Genomic DNA, 21,626 nt, shown 5'->3' with positions numbered 1-21,626 from the left:
AATATTATTAATGTGTGAATATTTGAACGTATAAATGTTCATTTTCAATTAAGAAGATTAAATAGAGAAAAATCGGACTTTCTACATGTCTTATCACCTTTAAATGTTGTAAAAAATTATGAAAAAAAATTCTCGTCGATTTATAGTAAACTGACTCGTACCACCTAGTTTTTATTGCAACTTTAAATACTACCCATCTCATCGTTTATCAAGATTAATCAATTATAGTGCCCGGGACGATACGACCCAAACCAATGTATCAATAATACTCAACTTTCCCATAAATTATTGGTTTGTCAACCTGTCATTTTATCAGAATAGGTTTTTGAATGTCAGTCTTTGCAATTGATTAATCTGCAGCCGCAAATGTTTCATAGAATACGAATAATAGAATAAAATAATGACGGATTAGCCATTCTCTGCACAGTGGCCGAGCTGAAATATTATTCTGGTCGCAATTCCATTACGGCAGAGACGCGACTGACTTTCAGTAATGACCGTATATGTATTTCGTCCTTATTTAGCAGCCGACATGAATATTGCAATGCATGCCATGTGCGTGTGTGAGTGCGATTATCCGTGAGTAGTTGCATGTCGCCGTTTAGGTTGAGGCCTATTAGATATGTGGACGCGCCAAAGATGTCATTAACCTTTCAATCCACGATTGTTCGATTGGATGATCGGGTCCAGTCTTAGCGAGCGACCAGTTCTGGCTGTCATTGCGACACATGGAATAGTAACGCAATTTTTTAGTGGCGACTGACCGACCGACCGCCAATCGTCTAAAGAAGACGTAACGAAATATGCCCGCCGGCTATCTATATAGAATATTAGTGTGCTACCTTTTACTAACCAAGGCTGCTAAAAGTCGGTGATGATGTTAAGAGTTATGATAATGTTGCATAATATAAGTTTGTCGCCTCCCTGGCGAACTCCTATCTGATTTGCATTATATTATTGTATAAAATATATTACCGAACGCTGAACTGCATTCAGATCAGGAGAAGGTTTGTGGATTTCCACATATTTCTTTTGGGGGATATCTTCTCGCTATCCATCAATAACTTGAAAAATTCTTCAATGGATAATGAAAAATTAAATAGTTTAAAAAATTCATCAGAAAAGAGATCAGGTGGAATCAGCCTACGTACCTATGTACCTACCAATTTATTTCAATTGATTTTTTTCTCAAATTCCAAATCCATTCGATGTGCAATTGGGGATAACTAAGGACTCCTACAAAGGTCTCCATCATATTCTTCTATCATTGCATAAATTACACCAAGAAGTCTAAAAAACAATAATTTTTTGTAGTCATGAAATCTAAGCATTTATTATAAAATAGATCAATTTATTTAGTGATGAAATTACTATTTAAATTGTTACTATATAAATTATATTAAATTATTACTATTTAAATTTCTATTAAGTATACATCTTTTGAGAGTCTGTTGTGATTCCTTCTATCCTTACACCGCATCTTTGTTATGCTGGAAAATAATGGTTTCCCCAGTTGATTATTGTTCACACCACTCAACTGAATTTTGAGGAAAATGTTCACGAAGGGTGATAAGAGATGAGATACACGATGACGAAAGATATTGACATCCAGATTTAGAGGAGCTCAATATCAACCGAGTCAGAAGGAGTAGCTAAAGAACAAAAACAAGAAGATGAGACGAGCTGATGAGTTTATTCTCTATGCCGAAATTTCCTTATTAAGTTCAAGTAGCCTATAAAAAATGCGAGGATTCTCAAATCTGCCATTCTGGAGATAATACGTTTCCTCAATAAAATATGTACTATTATTTGCAAAAGTCATGGAGATACTTCAAATCTCTAATTTAAACGCCTCAATGAGTGAGTTGTGTGTGATTTACGATCACTCTGTGATTTTGATTAGCCACCGGCCATAATCTCTGTGGTAGAGCTTGAGTGGACCCAAGTGAATCAACATCTAATTGGGAGTCGTGAATTGTCCATTTAGCGACTGCGGAACTCACGAGTCATTGCTGGCTGACGCAGTATTCACTAAATGGAATGCCATTATACAGTAATTATTATTTTACAGCGCAGTGACGACTTGGGTAAAGAGTGTGCAGTGCACCAATGTTATACGAGTCGCTGGTCCGTTATGCATTGTTAGGTTGCAAGTTGCAAGGCCAAGTGGCGTGCCGAATGTCTTCCTTTTAACTTACCGGGCATTGTCGAAGTGTCGCAGTGGCTTGCCACTTGTTTCACGAACATGTTGAACAGGTGACTCATCTGAAATCAAAGTAAAAACATAATAAAATTAAGTAACAAAATTGATTGATCCCAAAATTTGTGCCACTTCTAACAAACAATTGCATGTTTGAGTGTGTATTATATTGCTAGAAAAGCGCCTAAGATGACAGAGTTGCAGGACTTTACACAAGATGTTATGACCTTTTTTTTACATACGGTACTAAGAAGATCTGCTCCCATTATCTCGCACAAGCTGATAATGTGGTCATCACGCTTAGAGAAAAAATACGGTACCGGTACATATTTAAAATTAATCAAAAAACATAGAAAAAAATGGCTGTTTAATTTAATTAGGCTGATAGATGAATAAGGAAAGAATAATAATAGACTATAATGGAATGAGAAATTTATTACCTATTCCAAATTAAGTATAAGATTGGAAATAATACTGGTTCAAGGTGAGTTTCAGAGCAATATTTTTTATAACTCTGGAATATGCCATAGCATGATTTGAAATTTCGAGGAATTAAAAGTTATTTAAGTGAAAAGAACCGGTATCTAAAAAAGATGGAAACAGCAAGAAAGCAAGAAAATTTTAATTTACTAGAAGATTATCATACTCTCCACAAGATTGATATTTTTATTAGTTCGTTCCGTTGATACCGGTAATTGCTATAGTTAATTGGAGTAGGAAGTTCATTTGAAGCAATTAGTTTCCTTCAAAAGTTGGATTTTAATAAATCTCTTGAACTGAGTAGTTAATGAAAATGTTTTAATTTGGTGGGCAGTAATTGACGGTGTAAGTATAATTATCAATTAAGCTTCATGGACTGCATGGGAACAGAATTTTCACTTTTGTGAGGAAATGAAGCTCGACGATATTCTAAGATATCAACAACATTCTAATAAATTTTTAACATTTTTTCATTAATTTGATACTGAGTTCATAATACTAGCTTCCAAGTGAACTTTTATTAAGTGTACAGAAAAAGGGATAGAAGAAATAGGTAGGATACAAAATCAAATGCTTGAAGAAAAACTAAAAAGTATTTCCTTCCTTTACCTACTGAAAAATAAGGAATAACCCTTGAAGATTGTTATAATGTTATGATTATACATTATTATGTATTTTTTCAATTGAATAAAATATTGATCTTATTAGTAATCTGGAATGAACAGGTACAGTAGCTTAGCCTATAATAATATATGAAAATATCTACATCAGAAACTGCCTTTCCATTTTTTGCAATTTTTTCCACCAGTATCACTCGAAATTAGAACAAGGTCTTTGCAATCAATGATGGAATCAAATTTGGAAGTGGTGATAATTCAAGTCTAGATTCCAAATTTGGTAAAATACGAGACCAATCAGAAGCATTCTTTAAAATAATTTGTCACGTTTAATTGCAAAAATATTCCCAATAATAGCCTATACATTTGAGGCTATTGACTGTGAGGGAACGAGTAAAAGTCAATGAGCCTCAAATTATTTGTTCTCAAGTGATTTTTCAATATTGATATTACATTTTTGCAAATTTTCTTTTGGAATCCCCTCAGCACTGGTTTTCACTACAGTTACTGAATGTGTTCAGTTTTCACTAGTGTGTGCCGTTTTTGAACAGCTATTTATTTACTCACAAATTTATTTATTTACTCATTCATGGACAATAGGATACAATGCAGGTGTAAACAACAGCCATCCGCCGCCCAAAACTGCTTTAATTATTCCTCTGTCAATTATCTTGCACCTCTCATTGAAGCAATTAAAATCTCCATCAGTCCTATTCATGCTTCTCAACTTAGCCTACTTATCAATCATGTTTCTCATTCCATTCTAAAGTGTCTTTCTTAGAAACATCCATAGCCATTTCCACGCAACATATCACGCATCTATCTAGTCCAATCTCACACTCACCTCTCGTTTTTGTAGCTATCCTATGTAGGTATGGTGATTGAATAATGTGCTTGAGAAAACATAACTTTATGCGTACGGTAGCTTACCTCAGTAGGTTACTGAATATTGTATTCAATTTCCATTGGCATTAATAAGATCATTATATAACGACAGAAAAGTTCACTTTTATCTCTAATGATGCAATACAGTGATGGAATATTTCATACGAATTTGTTGGCTTCAGCCAGATCAGATAAAATCAGATTAGTGTGTTGATTATAACATTGATAATAAATACCGTATAATAAAAAAGCCCTTCTATCAGTCTATTCATCAATGAATAATACTATACCATACTCTACAAGTTAAGAAATATGAAATGGATGAGCGAGATTACAATCGCATTATAAAAATCAATGTGAGCTGGAAAATTGGAATATGAGAAACCTTTTCGATAAAGTAGGCTAGATAGAAGGATTAAAGTGCACCATGCATATTCAAGTTTGATTAGAGATTTGAAATAATTATAACTATTTACCACCTGTCTGAAGATGATAGTATAGCTGTTTGTTGTCAATAAGAAATTATAAATTGATATTTCATTTTAGTTTTTTATAATTTCTATTCATTCGTCAACTCCTATACCTCCAGCAGCTGCTTTCTATCTGTCAGCTTCTTAGACCTATCTATATACGTATACATATTCTGTATGGTATCCTGATGTAGGATCAGGCTCGTAGGTAGGGAATATAAGGTGCACCTATTATAAATTAATCTCACAGCAAGTAGCAGGCTGTAAGATGATTTTTTTGGAAGATGGAATTTGCAACGAATAATATCTAAAAGTTATTATAAACCTTCAACTTGCAAAACGAAGCAAAAAGTGAAGAGCAGCCTATGCCTATGAACAGTAATTTGAAGTTGATCACACACTAAATCAATGTTGAAGCTTTTGTTTGAAGTTTTGTTACACACTTAATCAATGTTAGAGCTCTTATAATTGTTACTGCCAGTCTAAATGGTTTAAAACCTTGTTAAAAGTCAAGGTTAAACGTGTGCTCCTCTCAGTGAAGTGCACTTGCATAGTCGCGATCTAAGATTGAATTTTCCTTGTGAGATGAAATAGTTGGCTGCTACAGAGCATAATTCCCGACAAATGAAGCTGATCTTCAGCTAACCCAACCTAACTATCATATAGCTTCCCGCCGGCGAAATAAGACACAGAGGGGCACTTTCCGGGTTGGTACATCCGCTTACAGGCGATGATGAACTCTGCATCCATTGTACAACTCGCACACCTTCCACATTGCAATTATTAAGCTCAATTCAAGATAATTGTCTTGCCAACCTAACCTACCTTGCTTGCTGGAGGGAGAATCCGTGTCCCCGCCCACTACATCACCTGTCAGCAATCTAGTTCTGCTTCAAGTCAAGTAAAGGTAATAGACTGTCAAGAAATTGCTATATTCTTTTTGAAACATCATTCACTGCTTGATATTAAAAGACTGCTTCTGTCATCGTCAGTCCAAGTTTATTACTATTTTGTTTCTAAAATCATTAAAGGATTAAAGGCTTCAAAATAAAACGTGAGGAGCAACCCTGACTGGCATCGAATTTTATATTAATTGAATTTTATTTATACCAGACATTTAAAAAAAATCTATATAGGCTGTATATTTTTTATTATTCTGTTTCTAATTTTGTTCAATATTTAAGTTATATTTATTAATTCATTTGCAGTCCTTCGAAATCACATCTTCAATTGAAGAATAGGACTTGCCGCGTGTATGAATAATATTGCGAAAATATTAGCCTAAGGCTAGTAGGCCTAATTGGAGAAAAAGGAGAACAAAATTTCTCAATCTGGATTGACGGAGATAGGTAGGCTAAGTAAAATTAGTTGAAAATATTGAACTGTAATTTATCAAAGTTACCTTATGAAAAATTAAAAATAGATAGAAAAATGAATCTCTAAAATATTTTTTTTTTTAAGTTATTTTTTTCAACTCAAATATTGCCTTATCAACACACGCTTTGTATACAGCTATACACTCTCGATAAGATCGACTGGTAACTATTCCATTTATATTACAGGTTGTGAATACCGGTATGTTACTAAACAAATCTTTTTTGGGTACAGTATCTTGAATCAGTAAGTTAGTCTATATGGATGGATACGTAGCCTACCGGTAATGGCAGTTCAAAGTCATCCATCAAGGTTGTTCAATGATGCATTGTCAAAGTTCAGATACGGTAACAAAAAAGCAGTTGGAACTGATACATTGGGCGAGACATGTTATTACGGATATAAAAATACAGGGCATTAGGTCAGCATTGAGTGATTTTAACCTTGAAAAACCCTAGAGCAGTCGATCCTTTTAACACAGACATCAGCTCACCTAAACTAATTTCAAATAGGTCCTGACTGAAAATAATTGACAGAATTCCTACTTGATGTTCAGGGAATGGTCCAGGAATGCAATATGATTTATTTTCTTTGTAGCATGCAGAAAGTATCAAGTTCCATTAACAGTTGAATGAAGTCATGCTGTTCTTTTCACCTACACTCGTGTATGCCTATTATTATCTCATTCCAATTACTTCTGAGAATCTCTTTCCTCAGGAGGTGACCTTCAAGTGCAAATCGATTTGTGGCTGGGCTTTCACGACTTGAACGTGCATGATCAAAAGAACACCACCATTCCTAATGTGGCAATTCACACTGCAGCTTTATAATAATATATGATTTGATTTTATTATTGTATGATCGATTAATATGTTTTCTACATATAGGTCTGGATGAAGTTCATCTGACAAAGAATATTATATAAGGGTGAAGATGAAGGGTTTTGTATATTCACAATATTCAGTGGATTTGATATACCTTGCCTGATAAGTAGTTACCACTGCCAACATCTTCTTCTACTTCTGCTTTTTGAAGCATAACTAATGATGATTGTTTGTTCTTGCGAGTCATCAAATTCATGCATGAAGATTGTGCTTTCATGAGCATCGAAGCTAGACTATATTTGAGGTTTCTATGCCTATAGAACAATCAATACAGTAGTGTTAATGATTTGGGAAATATCCTAAAACAGTATTGGTAAGTAAAAGTGTAGGTACTATATTGGATAATAGTACCAGAGCTGGCACGGAACTGTTGGTGTTCGAATGCAGTGTACACAGATTATAAATAAATTAATTGGTAATTGAATTGATTCAATTTCTTTTATTTTATAAAAGATTTAACATTATAAATAATTTATCATTTAAAATGATCTCTTCACATATAGTCATGTAGAATAAATGATGATGCGTAACTTATCAATATATTGTTGAGACACATTTGGATAGGTAAATGAAAATTTACCATCAGCAGCCTGATAAACAAGTGATAAGATATACAGGTGATCAGTACGGTACCGCGGTAACAAAAATATCCAACAAAAAAGTGCATTTTTAAAATGTTATTTTCTGACTCGCTCTCATGGGGTGGGTACCAGCCTCCGCGCTTCGCTCTTTGATGTAGGCTAATCAGTTGTAAATAAAAGGCAATGTAGCAGCAATGATCTAATTTTTTTCTTAAAAGTATAATCGACTAAATCATCGTAATGATAAAACATAAATGATGCTGTTTTGAAAATCAATGTTCCATATACAATAGATAATTTTATTCATTGAATATGTTGATTAGGCGACATGCAGTGGTGTCATACCAAATCCTGGTTCAAAAGAGTTAAACTTGAGTTAAAAATATCAAGGTTAAGGATGCAAGAGATTACTCGCTCACTTGCACTAGACAATGAAAGAGCTAGGAGACTTCCAATCCGACAAAGATGAGGGTGAGAAGTCTCTCAGATACCCTCCAGGTCTTAAATAGTGGATCGTGGAGGAGCAATATCCTTATCCTCCTCTCATCCACATCACTGCATTCATAAACATGAAGCATCTTCACGCCCTAAGCTCTCTGTATAATTTATGTGGATACAGCCTCAGCCCATTTTATCATTCAACTACCCATGGGATTTCCCAATCACAACAATAGCACTAATGAAATGAAATAAGCTGCTTGACATGAGTTCCTCGCAATTAGCAATTCAATATAAAACCAATCTAACTATTGAATTCGACTTGACTAATTATTTTTCAGACTTCAGGATACGTAAGAAGGATGCCACTTTTTTGAGAAAAGATTCTATTCATACAGGAATTTCCCGATTTTTTCCAGACTATTATCAGTTGAAAAGTGAGAGAACAAAAAGAATATATTATTTCACATTCCGTACATACAGCATGCATTAGTAATACACCACTCTAGATTAGCTATACTCTAGTACCTACATGCAATAATTGAGTTATTTCCAAATAGTAGCAATTTTTAACAAGTTACGAAAAAAATACGTTTTTTCAAAATGGAAATAAAACTGATAGTCATAAAGAAACACTGTAATGTAAATTCACAGGCACAGTGACACAGTGTCATTAGATTTGATATATATAGGTATTAAGTCTCATCGTAAATCTTATAAGTTGATATCAGTGAGGAATCACTTCTCAAAAATAAAGATATTATTTTTGAACGAATAATATATTTTCTTTCAAAACAGAAAAGGCATATTGTGCTTAATACAATATTTCTTCAATATGAAAAGTCGAAATATCCAATACAATAATGAGTTTAAAAATTATTTCTCAAAAATATATTACAGTGAATTCCCAAGATATCAAGTGAACTATTTGAACTGGAGTAGTAATTCAACACCTTGCAATACTTATCTGCTCTAGCCTACTAAAGAGTGATTGAGAATTTGAAAATGTCCTCATCAATTGATCAATCAATCAATCGGTCAAGGACGATCTACGCCCTTTCAAACTTCAATATAATTTGGAGGCCACGTGACATCCATTCTGTCGGTCACGTGACTTTTGAACTGCTATTACAAATTAACAGGCTGCTGTCCAACATATGCGGGTGCCAAGTGTCAACTTTGGGCAATGCCTTTGTAAAATTACACAACACGTGTCTTTCTTACAAAATGCTCTCATTATGTGTTTCAGTACGTTTCTGTATCGTTACCTTTGTCGTAAGATCAAACAGCAAGCTCGAACTTTTAAAAAATTGAGAGCTGATTGAATAATATTTAAGTTGATTCTCTGCTATATGTATTTTCTCGTCTGAGAAAAATTCACATTATTTTTTAGTGTGGGCTCAGTTTGATTGAATAATATTTAACTTGATTTTATGATGTATGAATTTGCTCGCTCGAGATCAAGTCACATTTTAAGTATGGGCTCACTTCGATTGAATAATATTTAACATGATTTTCTATTGTATGAATTTCCTCGTCTGATATCATTTCACATTTGAAAAGTGTAGGCTCACTTTGAATGCGACTTGATCTCAATGTCTCAGACGCGAAAATTAAGAACAGCAGAATCAACAGCGGCAACGAGTATCGATAGCTAGACTATTCTAAGGACATTTCTCTATTTGCATATTTTCCCATAGCTGGAAGTGATTGATAAATCAATCTGCAATTTTAAATAATTATAAAATAATTCAAGTGCAGAGTTGATGAGTACTTGTTTATTAACTTTACCTATTCTATATACCGGCAGCCACTGTCATACATATTTTTTCGATCATGTTTTTATAATAGTATCATAATGTTTTCACTCTCTCTCCATTTTCTGTCATGGCGCTCAAGTTCACTGAGTATACTTTCGATAAGCAAACAACTGGAATATAAATGCCAAATGTCATGACCCACAGAACTCATTATTATAAGTATAGGTGATAGTTCATATCAATTTGCATTAGTATTTCTCGTAGTACTCTACGGCAAGTATCTATTGTGACCTTTACCCTTAGTAAACTTGGTCAATGCCCAATTCTGATGTACGATTAGATAAAGTCAAGTCAGATAGTCAGCCTTCCCGGGTTCACGACGAATTTGCCGTTAATGCTTATTTAATGATCTGCGACGGTTTGTTAGATTCGATTGTGAATGGATTACAGCAAAAATGTAATTAACAAACTTCCAACATACGAGTTCATCTACCCGTCTTTGATAAGGCCTGAAATAGAGGATGGGAGAAAGAGCTAATCCTTGTAACAAAAGAGAACATTGGAGTCTGAGTGCTACTGCTGGAGGGCATGCAAGGATACTACTGCAACAAAGACAAAACTATGTTGAGGCCAAGTTGTATTAAATTTCTCTTCAAAGAAGATTCAACAAACATTAATCATGCCAATTGTCAGGCTTAGCCAGTAACAGTTCTTAGCCTACTTGTTATCTGTCAAACTGTAATATCGTGTTGTAATTCAATGTCTTCTAAAAAGCTCGATTTGTAAAATTGCAACAAAGTATTATCATAGAGAAAAGATAGCATAAGAATGATAAGTTTTTGATGGATTATACAATAAAAAAATAATACCAAAGGCTTCTTTTACTATGTTATAGGTCATCAAAAACATTGAATGATACAGCAATCGTTTTTTCAATTTATTTCATTGATTGATAAGAATGTATATGATCTTTCTTCTTTTGTTTTTTCCAATTTATTTCTACTCTTCTTCAAACTAATATTTTGGTTTTTGGTTCTTTCTTATAATTACTCATTGATGTTACACCACTGTCAATTCAATGAACGACTTAACTAATATACTATATTATGTTGAAATAAAACACTTATTGAAATGGGCTGCTTTTAAATTAATAAAACAAAATAAAACTTGTAGCACCCTTTATTTATTAAAAAACTTAAAATAGTTGAACAACTAGTTTCGGTTCTAAAACCATCTTCAGGTTCTAAAATAAATAAATAAAATTCAATAACTGTTTACTAATTGATATAAAACTGACATAATGTTTAAATTCATATGACTAATTATTTATGGTAAAAGTTATTAAATTTAAATTTATATTTAAAATTTTAATTTTATTTATTCATTTTAATTTTATCAAAAATAGGATTATTTAAGTCAAATTGGATTATATTTATTAAATTATTCCCTATTCAATTTTGCAGTTTTATAGATATAAAATTCTTCTTTTACATTCAATTTATTACTTTCATTACCAATACTTAATATTTTCATATTAGAATTTTTATTGATATAATTATGATTATTCTCAATTAAATGTTCAGCAAACGCTGATTTTTGAGTAGTATTTTTTGAATTTAAAGCCTGAATATGTTCATTGAACCTTTTTTGAAAACATCTACGTGTTTGACCAATGTAAAATTTTTCACAATTACTACATTCCAGCTTATAAACGCCTGATTTTTTAAATTGTTCTTGTTGTATTTTTTTATTAGAAATCTTCTTTATTAAATTAAAAACATTATTTGTTGTTTTGTATCCTAAATAAAATTGTTTTGCAAATGTCTTCCTAATTGCCTTATTGAGAATAGTGTTGTATGGAACACAAATATATTCCTTATTTTCTGAATTTCTATCATTTTGTGGATTAGTTTGTTTATATTTTTGCTTATATATCATCTTATCAATAAATTTGGTATCATATCCATTTGTTACTGCAAAATGTTTTATAATTTTCACTTCTTTTTCATAATTTTCTTTTGACATAGGAATATTTATCAATCTATAAATCATTGATCTGAATGCTGCTGTTTTTTGCTGCCATGGATGGTTAGAGTCTTTTGGAATAAGAGTATTTGTATGCGTGGGTTTCTGAAGATATTAAAATTATGTTTCTCATTTCTCTTACTTATTTCCAAGTCTAAAAAATTTATTTTCTCTTTTTGAACTTCCATAGTAAATTTTATAGAAGGTGAAATTGAGTTTAAATCTTTTTCTAAATCTTCATATGTTTCATCATTATTATTATTGTATAAGCATATTATATCATCAACAATAAATATTATAAATACCAATAAATGATATTTTCTCTCAAAGGATTATTATTATCATTCATAATTTTAGACTTTTCCAAATTGTTCATATATATATGTTAGCAAGGTATCCTGATAATGGTGATCCCATAGCTAAACCTTCCTTTTGCTTAAAAATTTTGTCATTGAAAGTGAAATAATTTTGATCTATGCATGTTTTTGCTAATGCTATTAAATCATCTATTTCATTACTGTTCACATCATTTTCAATCAAGTTTTGCTTTAAAATGTTAATAGTTTCATTAGTTGGGATAGAAGTATACATGTTGACTACATCAAATGATAGAAAAATTGCGTGACTTTGGAATAGTTATTCCCTTGATTTTTTGAACTAGTTGGTAAGAATTTGTTACATTATAATTTTCATTTATTATTATTTTTTGAGGAAGCGTACTCATCTCATTTGCCTGTCAATTTTCATGATCTCTGTAATATAGGCAAGAGCCTCGAGCCCCTGAGTTATACGAGTCTTAAATAAAGTCTTCGTTGCATACAATATGCCACAGTAGGCAATGAAATTATTACGGTATTACTGTCATATCAAAGATTGTTTCAATCAGTGAAGTTCACAACATTCATGTCAGATTCAAAAAAGGGAATGAGAGACGAAAATGTTTGAATGAGTTATCGGAATTGAATAATATCTCTATTTACTGGGTTGACAATGAATTCTTCTCTCTTTAATCTCACCATCAAGTAACCCCCACTAATTACTAAGGAAATGGCTGAGATTCTGGCCTTTCACTTTCGTCAATAATTATCAATTTTGAACGATGATTAAGATTTTACTGGAGTATGGTAACTGATTATATCTCTCCCAAATGCCTAGATACAGAGACCGTGACCCTGTACTCTGTAGGCTATAACAAAGATGGGAAAGCATGCTAAAAATGCGAGAAATGAGAAGATTTGCACCGACGGTGCTCAATTTAATTTGTGTGCGTGGGTGTGCGTATGTGAGAGTGAATGTCTTCCTAAAGTTTGATGGTCCCCTTTGCCGCGAGTCAACACCGTAAACGATGGAAACCGAGCGTAGTCTAGCGCCATTAAAAAACTGCATTCTCCGTAAAACTCCGGATATCTGTAGCATGAAAATTGTCCAAAGTCTGGAGAGTTATTGTTGTTGGTGATGATGATGATTTTCCCAAACCGTAGGCTTTTTCTAGCCGGCCAAATTATTTTATCGTTAAGCGAACGTTTTCACCGGCAGAATGACCATCCGCGTGACGCACAAAAACTTTCTTCTTTCTCTGATCTTGGAGCGAGAACTACCACAATTTCTTTGAAGTTACTTGGTTTGACAGCTTCAAATTGACCTAGTGTAAATCAATTTTCACATACGTGGCTAATGTCAGAAGAGTCACACTAACAGATTAATTAATCTATTGAATGCAATCAATGAAGGCCGATGGGAAATTTAGAAAGCTCTGATAAAAATAGAATATAGTTTAGCAAACAGTAAATAAATAGTGCATTAATAGACATCCATTATAAATAATATCACCGTAGTGTTTATATAACTATGATATAAAAATGAAACTTGAAATAGAAATTAGCTTAAGCTATTACCATATCTAGTTTTTCTTAGCATCGTATTTCGTACGCATTCATGAACAAACACTCTTGTGCTATTTTCGACTCACCTTTTGTATCTGTTAAATCTGAAATTTTTAAGAATTTTCAATTGTTTAATGTATCTAATTCTTTGATTGAAAAAATAAAAGATTAATCTAAAACCTCAACTTTCCACATGGTAAATTGTTAATAATCATACAAATTCAAATGATTTTTTTTCAATAGTTCTATAGTGTGAGTGCTCTAGGAAAAATGATTTTTTAATAGGCTCTCGTTTTATAAAGTATATTCTTAAGGTTCTTGTAATTCAGCCCACATCCTGCAACAACCGGAAGCGGAATTCAATTCCGCAATAAATAATAATTAACTGAAATATATATTATTTGGTGGAATAATATGAACCACTATTTCTCTAAATATTACATTGAGGAAAATTATAGGCTTTTACATTACTGAACATCATTGTCCTTGCGGATTATATTGAAGCCTGCGCCATTTCCCGACCAGCTCAATCGAAGGAAATGTTTTTTGATGGGATAAATGCATCCAAACACATTACCGGAAATTCATTTCACTTGTTCAACTCATTATTTCCTCTCATCGGAAGGTAATTCGTTTTTTCATGAAGCTACAAACAAGTTGAATCTTTCTCAAATTAAAAGCGATTCCCAACAAGACTCACTGACTGACTGACTGACCTTCTTCATTGATTGAACATACATTCGATTTCCAGTCTTTTATAAATTTAATAAAATCTTAGTTTCCGACTAGGCTAGTGCAGGAGGAGAAGCATCTTTTATACCGGAAATTGGAGAGCTTCCCAACAAGAACGAAGCGATAAAATATTATGAAAATTTGTAAGTAGGTACTGTTTTGAAGATCCTAGCTAGTATATCATCAATGTTTCATTATTCACAAGCAAACATCGTGCGTGGGGAATCCCCCGCTACGCAATTATAAACGAATTTCATCACACACAGGCCAACACATATTTCTTGACATAAATCCGTCACATTTCATTTCCCCAGTAATAATAAACTTTCTTTATAACTGCTTCTTTCTTTCATTCTCTTGTCACCGTTGTACTTTCACATAAATTACACTGGCAATGGAATCACAATGCAAATGTTATTACTGTCACCAAGACGTAGGCAACGCTGTCCTGTAGTGATATGATGTTGATGTTGATGTTGATGTGCCTCTCCATTTCCATTGTTACTGTGAGTCTGTGGGCTCTATGACTGGACTGAAATTCACTTCAAACTGTCAGCATTGCTTGAATTGGAAGCATTCATGTTATTGATGAGAAATACTGACAATTGAAGGAGAATCTCCCTACTCAAATTACTGACATACACCCAATTATAATGCGACAATTTGTCACAGAGCGCAAACACTGATAGAGTTTGTCGTGATCCTCGTTATTAACTGGATGACAATCTGCCGTGACTCCATGTTGCTTCTCCAATTCAATTTCAAATGTTGATTGACGGAGTGCTCTGCTCTAAACTTTCAAGTGTAATAATATTCGGTGCGGCTCACAATTGAAAATTTCTCTTCACCAGTCTATAACCACCTCTCTTTTGACAAGCCGGTAAGAGACACTTCTATCTGAAGACAGCATATTGGCAATAAGGTACCGTACATAACATACTCAATCCTGTATTGGAGATTATCCTATTGGAAATTGAGGAAAAGGAATAGTTACAAGCTGGTTCGATGCTCAACAATAGCTCTAAACATGCGCTAGCGGTGTACCAACAATGAACTGTCCCAATGTGATTGGAATTATGAAGTAATAAACATACTATGAGAAGTAATTCTATCGCAAGAACAATCTGATTGAAGTCAAGAAGAACTTTGCCTGCAATTTACTTGGTAACAACAGAACTGATTCATCTTTTGATTGATAAGATAGCACCGGAGACGAATAATGCAATGGTATCTTTTGATATCTAATGGCTAACGGTATATCTTCTATATGGCATTAGTACATAGGTTTATACTTATATAATTTTTCACGATGCAAAACTTTATTAATTTGTTCTAAGCTATAGAAGTCGTGGCAACTGGAAATTTTCATACAGCATACCAGCGTTCTTTGAGTTTTCCAAGAAATAACTCTTGTAATTTGATTGTTGGGGCCTTGAGTAAAGTAGATACTGTACCATGCCAGCATTGAGAAAGACCCTTACAACAGACCCACACGCAAATTTCTACTAAAGATATATCATTTTCCATATACTTACTTCTATAACTATAAATTAGTCATAAATTGCTAGTCATAAATTATTATAAATTAGTCATTATTGCTATAAACTTATTGAAATGAAGCTAATAGATATTAATTATAATATCAATGACTATTACTCTTGGAAGATCAAATAGATGATAAAGTGATAACTTTCCCCTAAAAGGTATTAAGTGACAACTGTGTAGCTTCGGTCTGAGATGATCAATGATCATGAATATAATCTCCATAGAATGCAATTGGAGACTTGGGACAAGTCTTATTTCAATTGAGTATTCCGAATAGGCCTGAAGTGGGCATCCACTTATAAGGCTAGTGGGGGGGGAAAATTAGGCTTGATTGTTGATGAAGATTAGCATAAAGGTGTCATCCCACTTGAGACTAGCTGGCCTTTACCTAGTTAGGAGACAAACACTGCCAATAACTCATACACCTAAAAGACTTACAGATTACTAGGAGACGTACAAATCCGGCAGTGCATTATTCAGATCCTCTTTCCCATCAAAACTAATTTCCTCCGTCGAATCTGTTTTCTTTTGGTTTTATTGCGCATGCTTGAGGCGAGCGAATCGAGACTGTCGTTCGTCATGCCGTATTTGAGAGAGCCTTGAACGTTGTAGACAGAGGTCAAGAATAACCGAAACAGAAGATGGCTGAGAGAGTAATGCCCATAAATACTGAGGATTGACATTCAATTTACTGGTGAAAGAATTAAATGTCAACATAGACTTCTTCTCATTTTATTGTCGGTTATCAATCGTACTTTTCCAGAAAGTTTGGCTGCTGGTAGGCCTACGTGAAGCTATCGTTTGATACTTGTTGCCAACATGACAACTTTCATCTCCTTGTTCCATGTTCTCAACATGAGTTGAATTATTCATTAATTTCACATAAAAGTGACAAGCTCAAAGTAAAATAAATATTTTAAAAAAATGAGTTGAATAAATTGTTGTATCAAGGGATTTTGATAAAGGGGTTAACTTCTACGAACTTGAGTCCTTATTAAGTAAAGCGTATACGCAAAGAAATGCGAAATAATAATATAATTTTAACAAGGGATTCACTCTGCTGTTTCATTTAATCTCAGTGAGATTCATCTCAGTTTCACTGTAGATGTTCAATTAAAAGACGAAAATATTTGTGTTTTAATTTGAAAAAATGTAATCATTCATCTCCTTAAAGTGATAATATATTCGTAGATAATGAATTTAAATGTATATTATTTAGATATGTTGGGGAAAATGCGAGTTTGCAGCAAGGATGGAAAGTGACTGAAGTTTATAATTGGATCTCAATTCTTCAACGAGTAGGTATATCTCAATAAGTAAGTAATGATTCTGATGAATGTCTTTTTCCTTGAAAGACTCATTGGCTGGTCTATCAATGGCTCACGATGTATAGAATTCTATGAGATGATTTTCTCAATTTTTCAATGTATGCTCACAGGAATACACGAAATCGATTAAATTCAATACGTTACAGTTTGTATACAGGTAATACATTGGTATTTTACAGAATATAGGTAGGTATTTGGTATAAAGAAGATGCTGGCATTTCCGGAGCAATCGATCTGCTCGCCCGATATGAAAGCCGCCAACAATTTCCACCGGAAAATGATTCTGAAGAAGCGGCGATCGAAAAGTCGGGAAATTGACCGTGAAAAGCGATCGGGGGGAAATGTAACGATAACAAAAAACACGTCAATTGATCATTTCTATTTGAAATGCTTCTTTTTGAATGAAAAATTTCAGGTAGGATACTCAATCTATAGGAGTGTCTTTCATTTATCTTGATTGAAATGAGCTTGTGGAACAAGGTTTATTGGTTTATGATGCACAACTTCTACTGTGAATACTCGAAAATGTCTACAAATAGAAAGTCTCAACCTTGTTTACACTAGAGCCTGTTGAATTTTAACCATGATCAAATGCCACAAGAGCCAATCAGAGAAGCCGTCTTCTCAAAAAAGACTGATTGGTTCTCGTGGCATTAATTTATTATTGAAATTTAACAAACTTTTGTGAAACCGGGCCATAGTGATTTTGTCAACCCTTCAAATTCAACAGTTCTTTTAATAGGATAATATAATTCAGTAGTAGCCTAATTACAGGTAGAGAAGATTGAGCCAACCAAAGTGGAAAGTTAGTGATGGAAATCATAATCTTTTCATGTTTTCAGTGAGTTTGTTACAGCAATTCACATTTTTAATGAAGAGAGCCATTTGTTTATTTTCTAATAAATTAAAATACAATTCATTGAGCATGGAAAACCAAGTGTGGAAAGTTTGAGTGTGAACAAGAAGGTGGCGATTAGAGAATATATCGAGATATATTTATATCGAGATTATCGATAATATTGGGAAGGAAAGCATAGAGACGAAGAATGTAGTAGAATATCTGTGGAGGTTGCTTAGGTCAAAGATTGAATGAGCATACGTAATTTATCAAAACTTTTGGAATCAATAAGCATCAACGTATCGCTCTGTTGGCATAGTTTGAATGAGTTAGTTGGTGGAACATGTCTACAAATTGAATTAGATCTGTCCAACTGATGAGAGGTGTAATATAGGTTCTACGGAAAGTAAGCGATTAGATTGTGAATAAATGTTATGCAATTTATTACATAATAGAATAAGTGCGGTCATTCATTTTTACGGAAACGTCTATGTTTTGTAAAAGTAAACAGCAATCCAACAACAGCTGATATATAGAGGTGGCTTGGCAAGTTGGAGGCCTCTCAATTCTAACTGATTACTTTTCAACGGTTACTTAACAGAGTGACATGGACTTGGAGGACGGATGTTAACGGAAGATAGAACAGGAGAGCGAATGATAAGAGAGAAAAGGAATAGTTGGCAAGATATAAAGAAAAAAATGTATGGCGAGGAGCATCGGGAAGGAAAACAGGAATTGGAATTTGTTCAAGGAGGTCACCAGCACCAGAGTTGTTCTGTATAACTTCTGTGTTCTCAATACTGCTCACTCCTCTTGAATGCAATACTGTTTCTATGCCTGCTCATGTTTGTATAATTATCAGAATAAAGCTTCCTTCTTCGGGGTCTATTTTTGTTAATTATTGGTTGTGTTCTGTCTAACTCATCAATATTGCATAATGAAAATTTGTGCCTCCTCGTAGTCCAATCAATATGAACAAAAAAAAAGGGGGTGTGCTTGCAATTTATATTGTAGTTCTGATTTTTTAATATATTATTTGGTTACATAAGAGAAGTCCAGAACCAAATTCTTCATGCAAAATTTCCTTGTGCTAGATACAGAGTGGCCCAAAAACCTCGTATTTTCGGCTCATTTTCCAGTTTTCAGCTATTTCTGCCAAATCTCGTAATCGGACAGAAAAATTTGCTCCTGCCTTTTTTCAGATTATAAAATTCTGAATAAAACGAGATCATTCGAAACTCTCTATCTTTAATGAGTACTGAGTTATGATTTTTCAAAAATGAGTGAAATTTGAAGAAAAAATCAATTTTGATGAATTTTAGTTTTTGATCAACAATATCTTCCGATTGTTACCATTTAGATGTATAATTCAAAATCCCTCTGAGCGTATTTTTGTGCTCTACAATCTGGGATCGAGTAGAGCGCTCTATCTCATATTATAGATTTCCAGGTACCTGACAACAATGCTCCTTGTATTGTGAAAAATCACCTAATTTTCAGCTTCAACCATCAACAACTACATTGTCCTCATGTTGACATTTCGCTCAATGACATAAGTTCATGAGATCAAGTTCTATGAGAATCACCCGTTAGATGGACTTCATTTCAGTATTTCCTAGTGGAGAGGCGCGCTTAAGGACACCTCAAGGATCAAAATTTCAAACACTTATAACTTTTGACATAATGCTCATAATTCATCGTAATACACTTCATTCTTCTCGGCTCGTCAAGGCGGTCCAAAATCATGCATCATAAGTCAAATTCGGTCGAATTTATTGTTGAGAGTACTCAAGCGCATATTCCAATATACAAAAAATGGCCAATTTCTATTCAAAATTTCATTTTCTGTCCGATTATGAGTTTTGGCAGAAATAGCTGAAAACTGGAAAATGAGCCGAAAATACGAGGTTTTTGGGCCATTCTGTATCTAGCACAAAGAAACTTTGCATGAAGAAATTGGTTCTGGACTTCTCTTATGTACTCAAATAATATATTAAAAAATCAGAACTACAATATAAATTGCATGCACCAATGTATATAGTGACTGGACTATCGTTTCTACAACTTGTATTGATTTTAGATTCCTTGTAAGGGCAGTTAGCAAGTATGCGGGCAATGACTATCAAGTGGGTAATGCCTACATAATTAGAGCTCTTCAAAAAAGAAACATGTAATTTTACAGGACAAACATAATACATGAATGACTTTTATCAGATAACGGCGTTTGACTATGAAATATTGTATAAGCGTGAACCTTTCATATTTATTTGATAATGAATATTTAATTTCAAGAATGTAACATTCATTATTAGGAACAGTGTGAGTGCGATAAGACGATTTCACAGCTTATTGAAGGGATTTTGATCAGTTATTGGATGAAAATCTTCTCCTTTAACTCTTCATCTAACTCCTTCACATTTTTCTCCTTCCCTTTTCACCCTATCACCTTTCTACTTACTCCTCCTCTTTCTCACCATCTTCCTCCTCCTCTTCATCATCATCCTCCTCCTCCACCTCTTCTTCTTATTCCTCCTCCTTCTCCTTCACCTCTTCCTCCTCATCATCCTCCTCCTTCTCCAACTCATATTTACCATCCCCAATTTTCCTCGATACTTCATAATATTTACACTTATTTGTCCCAATTTCTTTCTCCTTCAATTTCTTATTGTCTCATCTCATCTTTTTTAATCTCTACTTATTATCTTACTCCGTCATTTCCTTCTTACTCTTCTTCCTCTCCTTCAACTTCTTCTTGTCATCATCTTATAATATCTCCCTTATCATCTACCAACCTCATCAAAATCTCTGCATGCTATACCATCGACCACATATTATGATTACAATAAGCTCCATCAACATTCTTATCATTTTTATCAAGCTAGTAATCCTAGCAGATTCCAGTAAGTTGTATACCGATAACCAACTCTAGAAGCTATTTCATTCTTGTTCTCCCCTTTTTTGTTCTCAGAGCTTAGAACTATCTGAATGAATGGCAGGAGTATGAGCCAGCCCAGCCTGTTACTGTCTCACTGTAATGACACCAGTTTATTCAGTTGAACGATGGCGGCAGCGCTGATATCCAACCTCCGAACAAAGTGAAATTCGACGAGAACGAGACTTGACCCTTATTCGGAGAAGAAAGTCCGGCTTCTTCTTTTTCCTCTTCTTCTTCCTTCTTCTTCATCGTCTGTGTTCTACACGCTTTCATCCATGTGTACGGTTAGAGAGAATATACTCCTAACGATGAAAGTGAAATTTGTACAAGGTGCAGTCCTGTCTATAAATATGTTTTAATATTCTCTTGCTGTTACAAGACTCCGCCTATCTTGACTATGTATTGGTTTTCGGTATACCTAGGAGTCTGGTAGTTTGTTAACTCTTCAACACAGTCACAGCATGGGTAGCTCTGAGTATATTGTAGCTTAGTATTTATTTATTCATTGGTTCTCAGTATACTTATGAGTCTGGTAGCTTGGATAAGTATTGGATAAGTTCTTGAGGATTTTTTTTTTTGAAAATAACTCTCTTTTACGTTCCTCAACTTGAATGTAGATGAAAACCATAAAGGTGTTGGAATTTGAAAATA

At 33.7% G+C, this 21,626-nt stretch overlaps 1 protein-coding gene across 1 annotated transcript in view; it reads right to left on the bottom strand.

Moving 5' to 3' along the window:
• The window catches only part of LOC111053386 (rhythmically expressed gene 5 protein), a 36,733-nt gene that overhangs the window by 10,925 nt on the left and 4,182 nt on the right, over positions 1 to 21,626 (bottom strand). The window contains exon 2 of the mRNA XM_022340258.2: positions 2,199 to 2,265. Within this exon, the coding sequence (XP_022195950.1) occupies positions 2,199 to 2,265 (67 nt within the window). The remainder of the gene's footprint in view (positions 1 to 2,198; positions 2,266 to 21,626) is intronic.

Source organism: Nilaparvata lugens, chromosome 6 (genome assembly GCF_014356525.2).
Source record: "Nilaparvata lugens isolate BPH chromosome 6, ASM1435652v1, whole genome shotgun sequence".
NCBI classification, from domain to species: Eukaryota; Metazoa; Arthropoda; class Insecta; order Hemiptera; family Delphacidae; genus Nilaparvata; species Nilaparvata lugens.
Note: the sequence above shows the minus strand (reverse complement) of the source record. Positions and strands in the feature narration are given on the sequence as shown.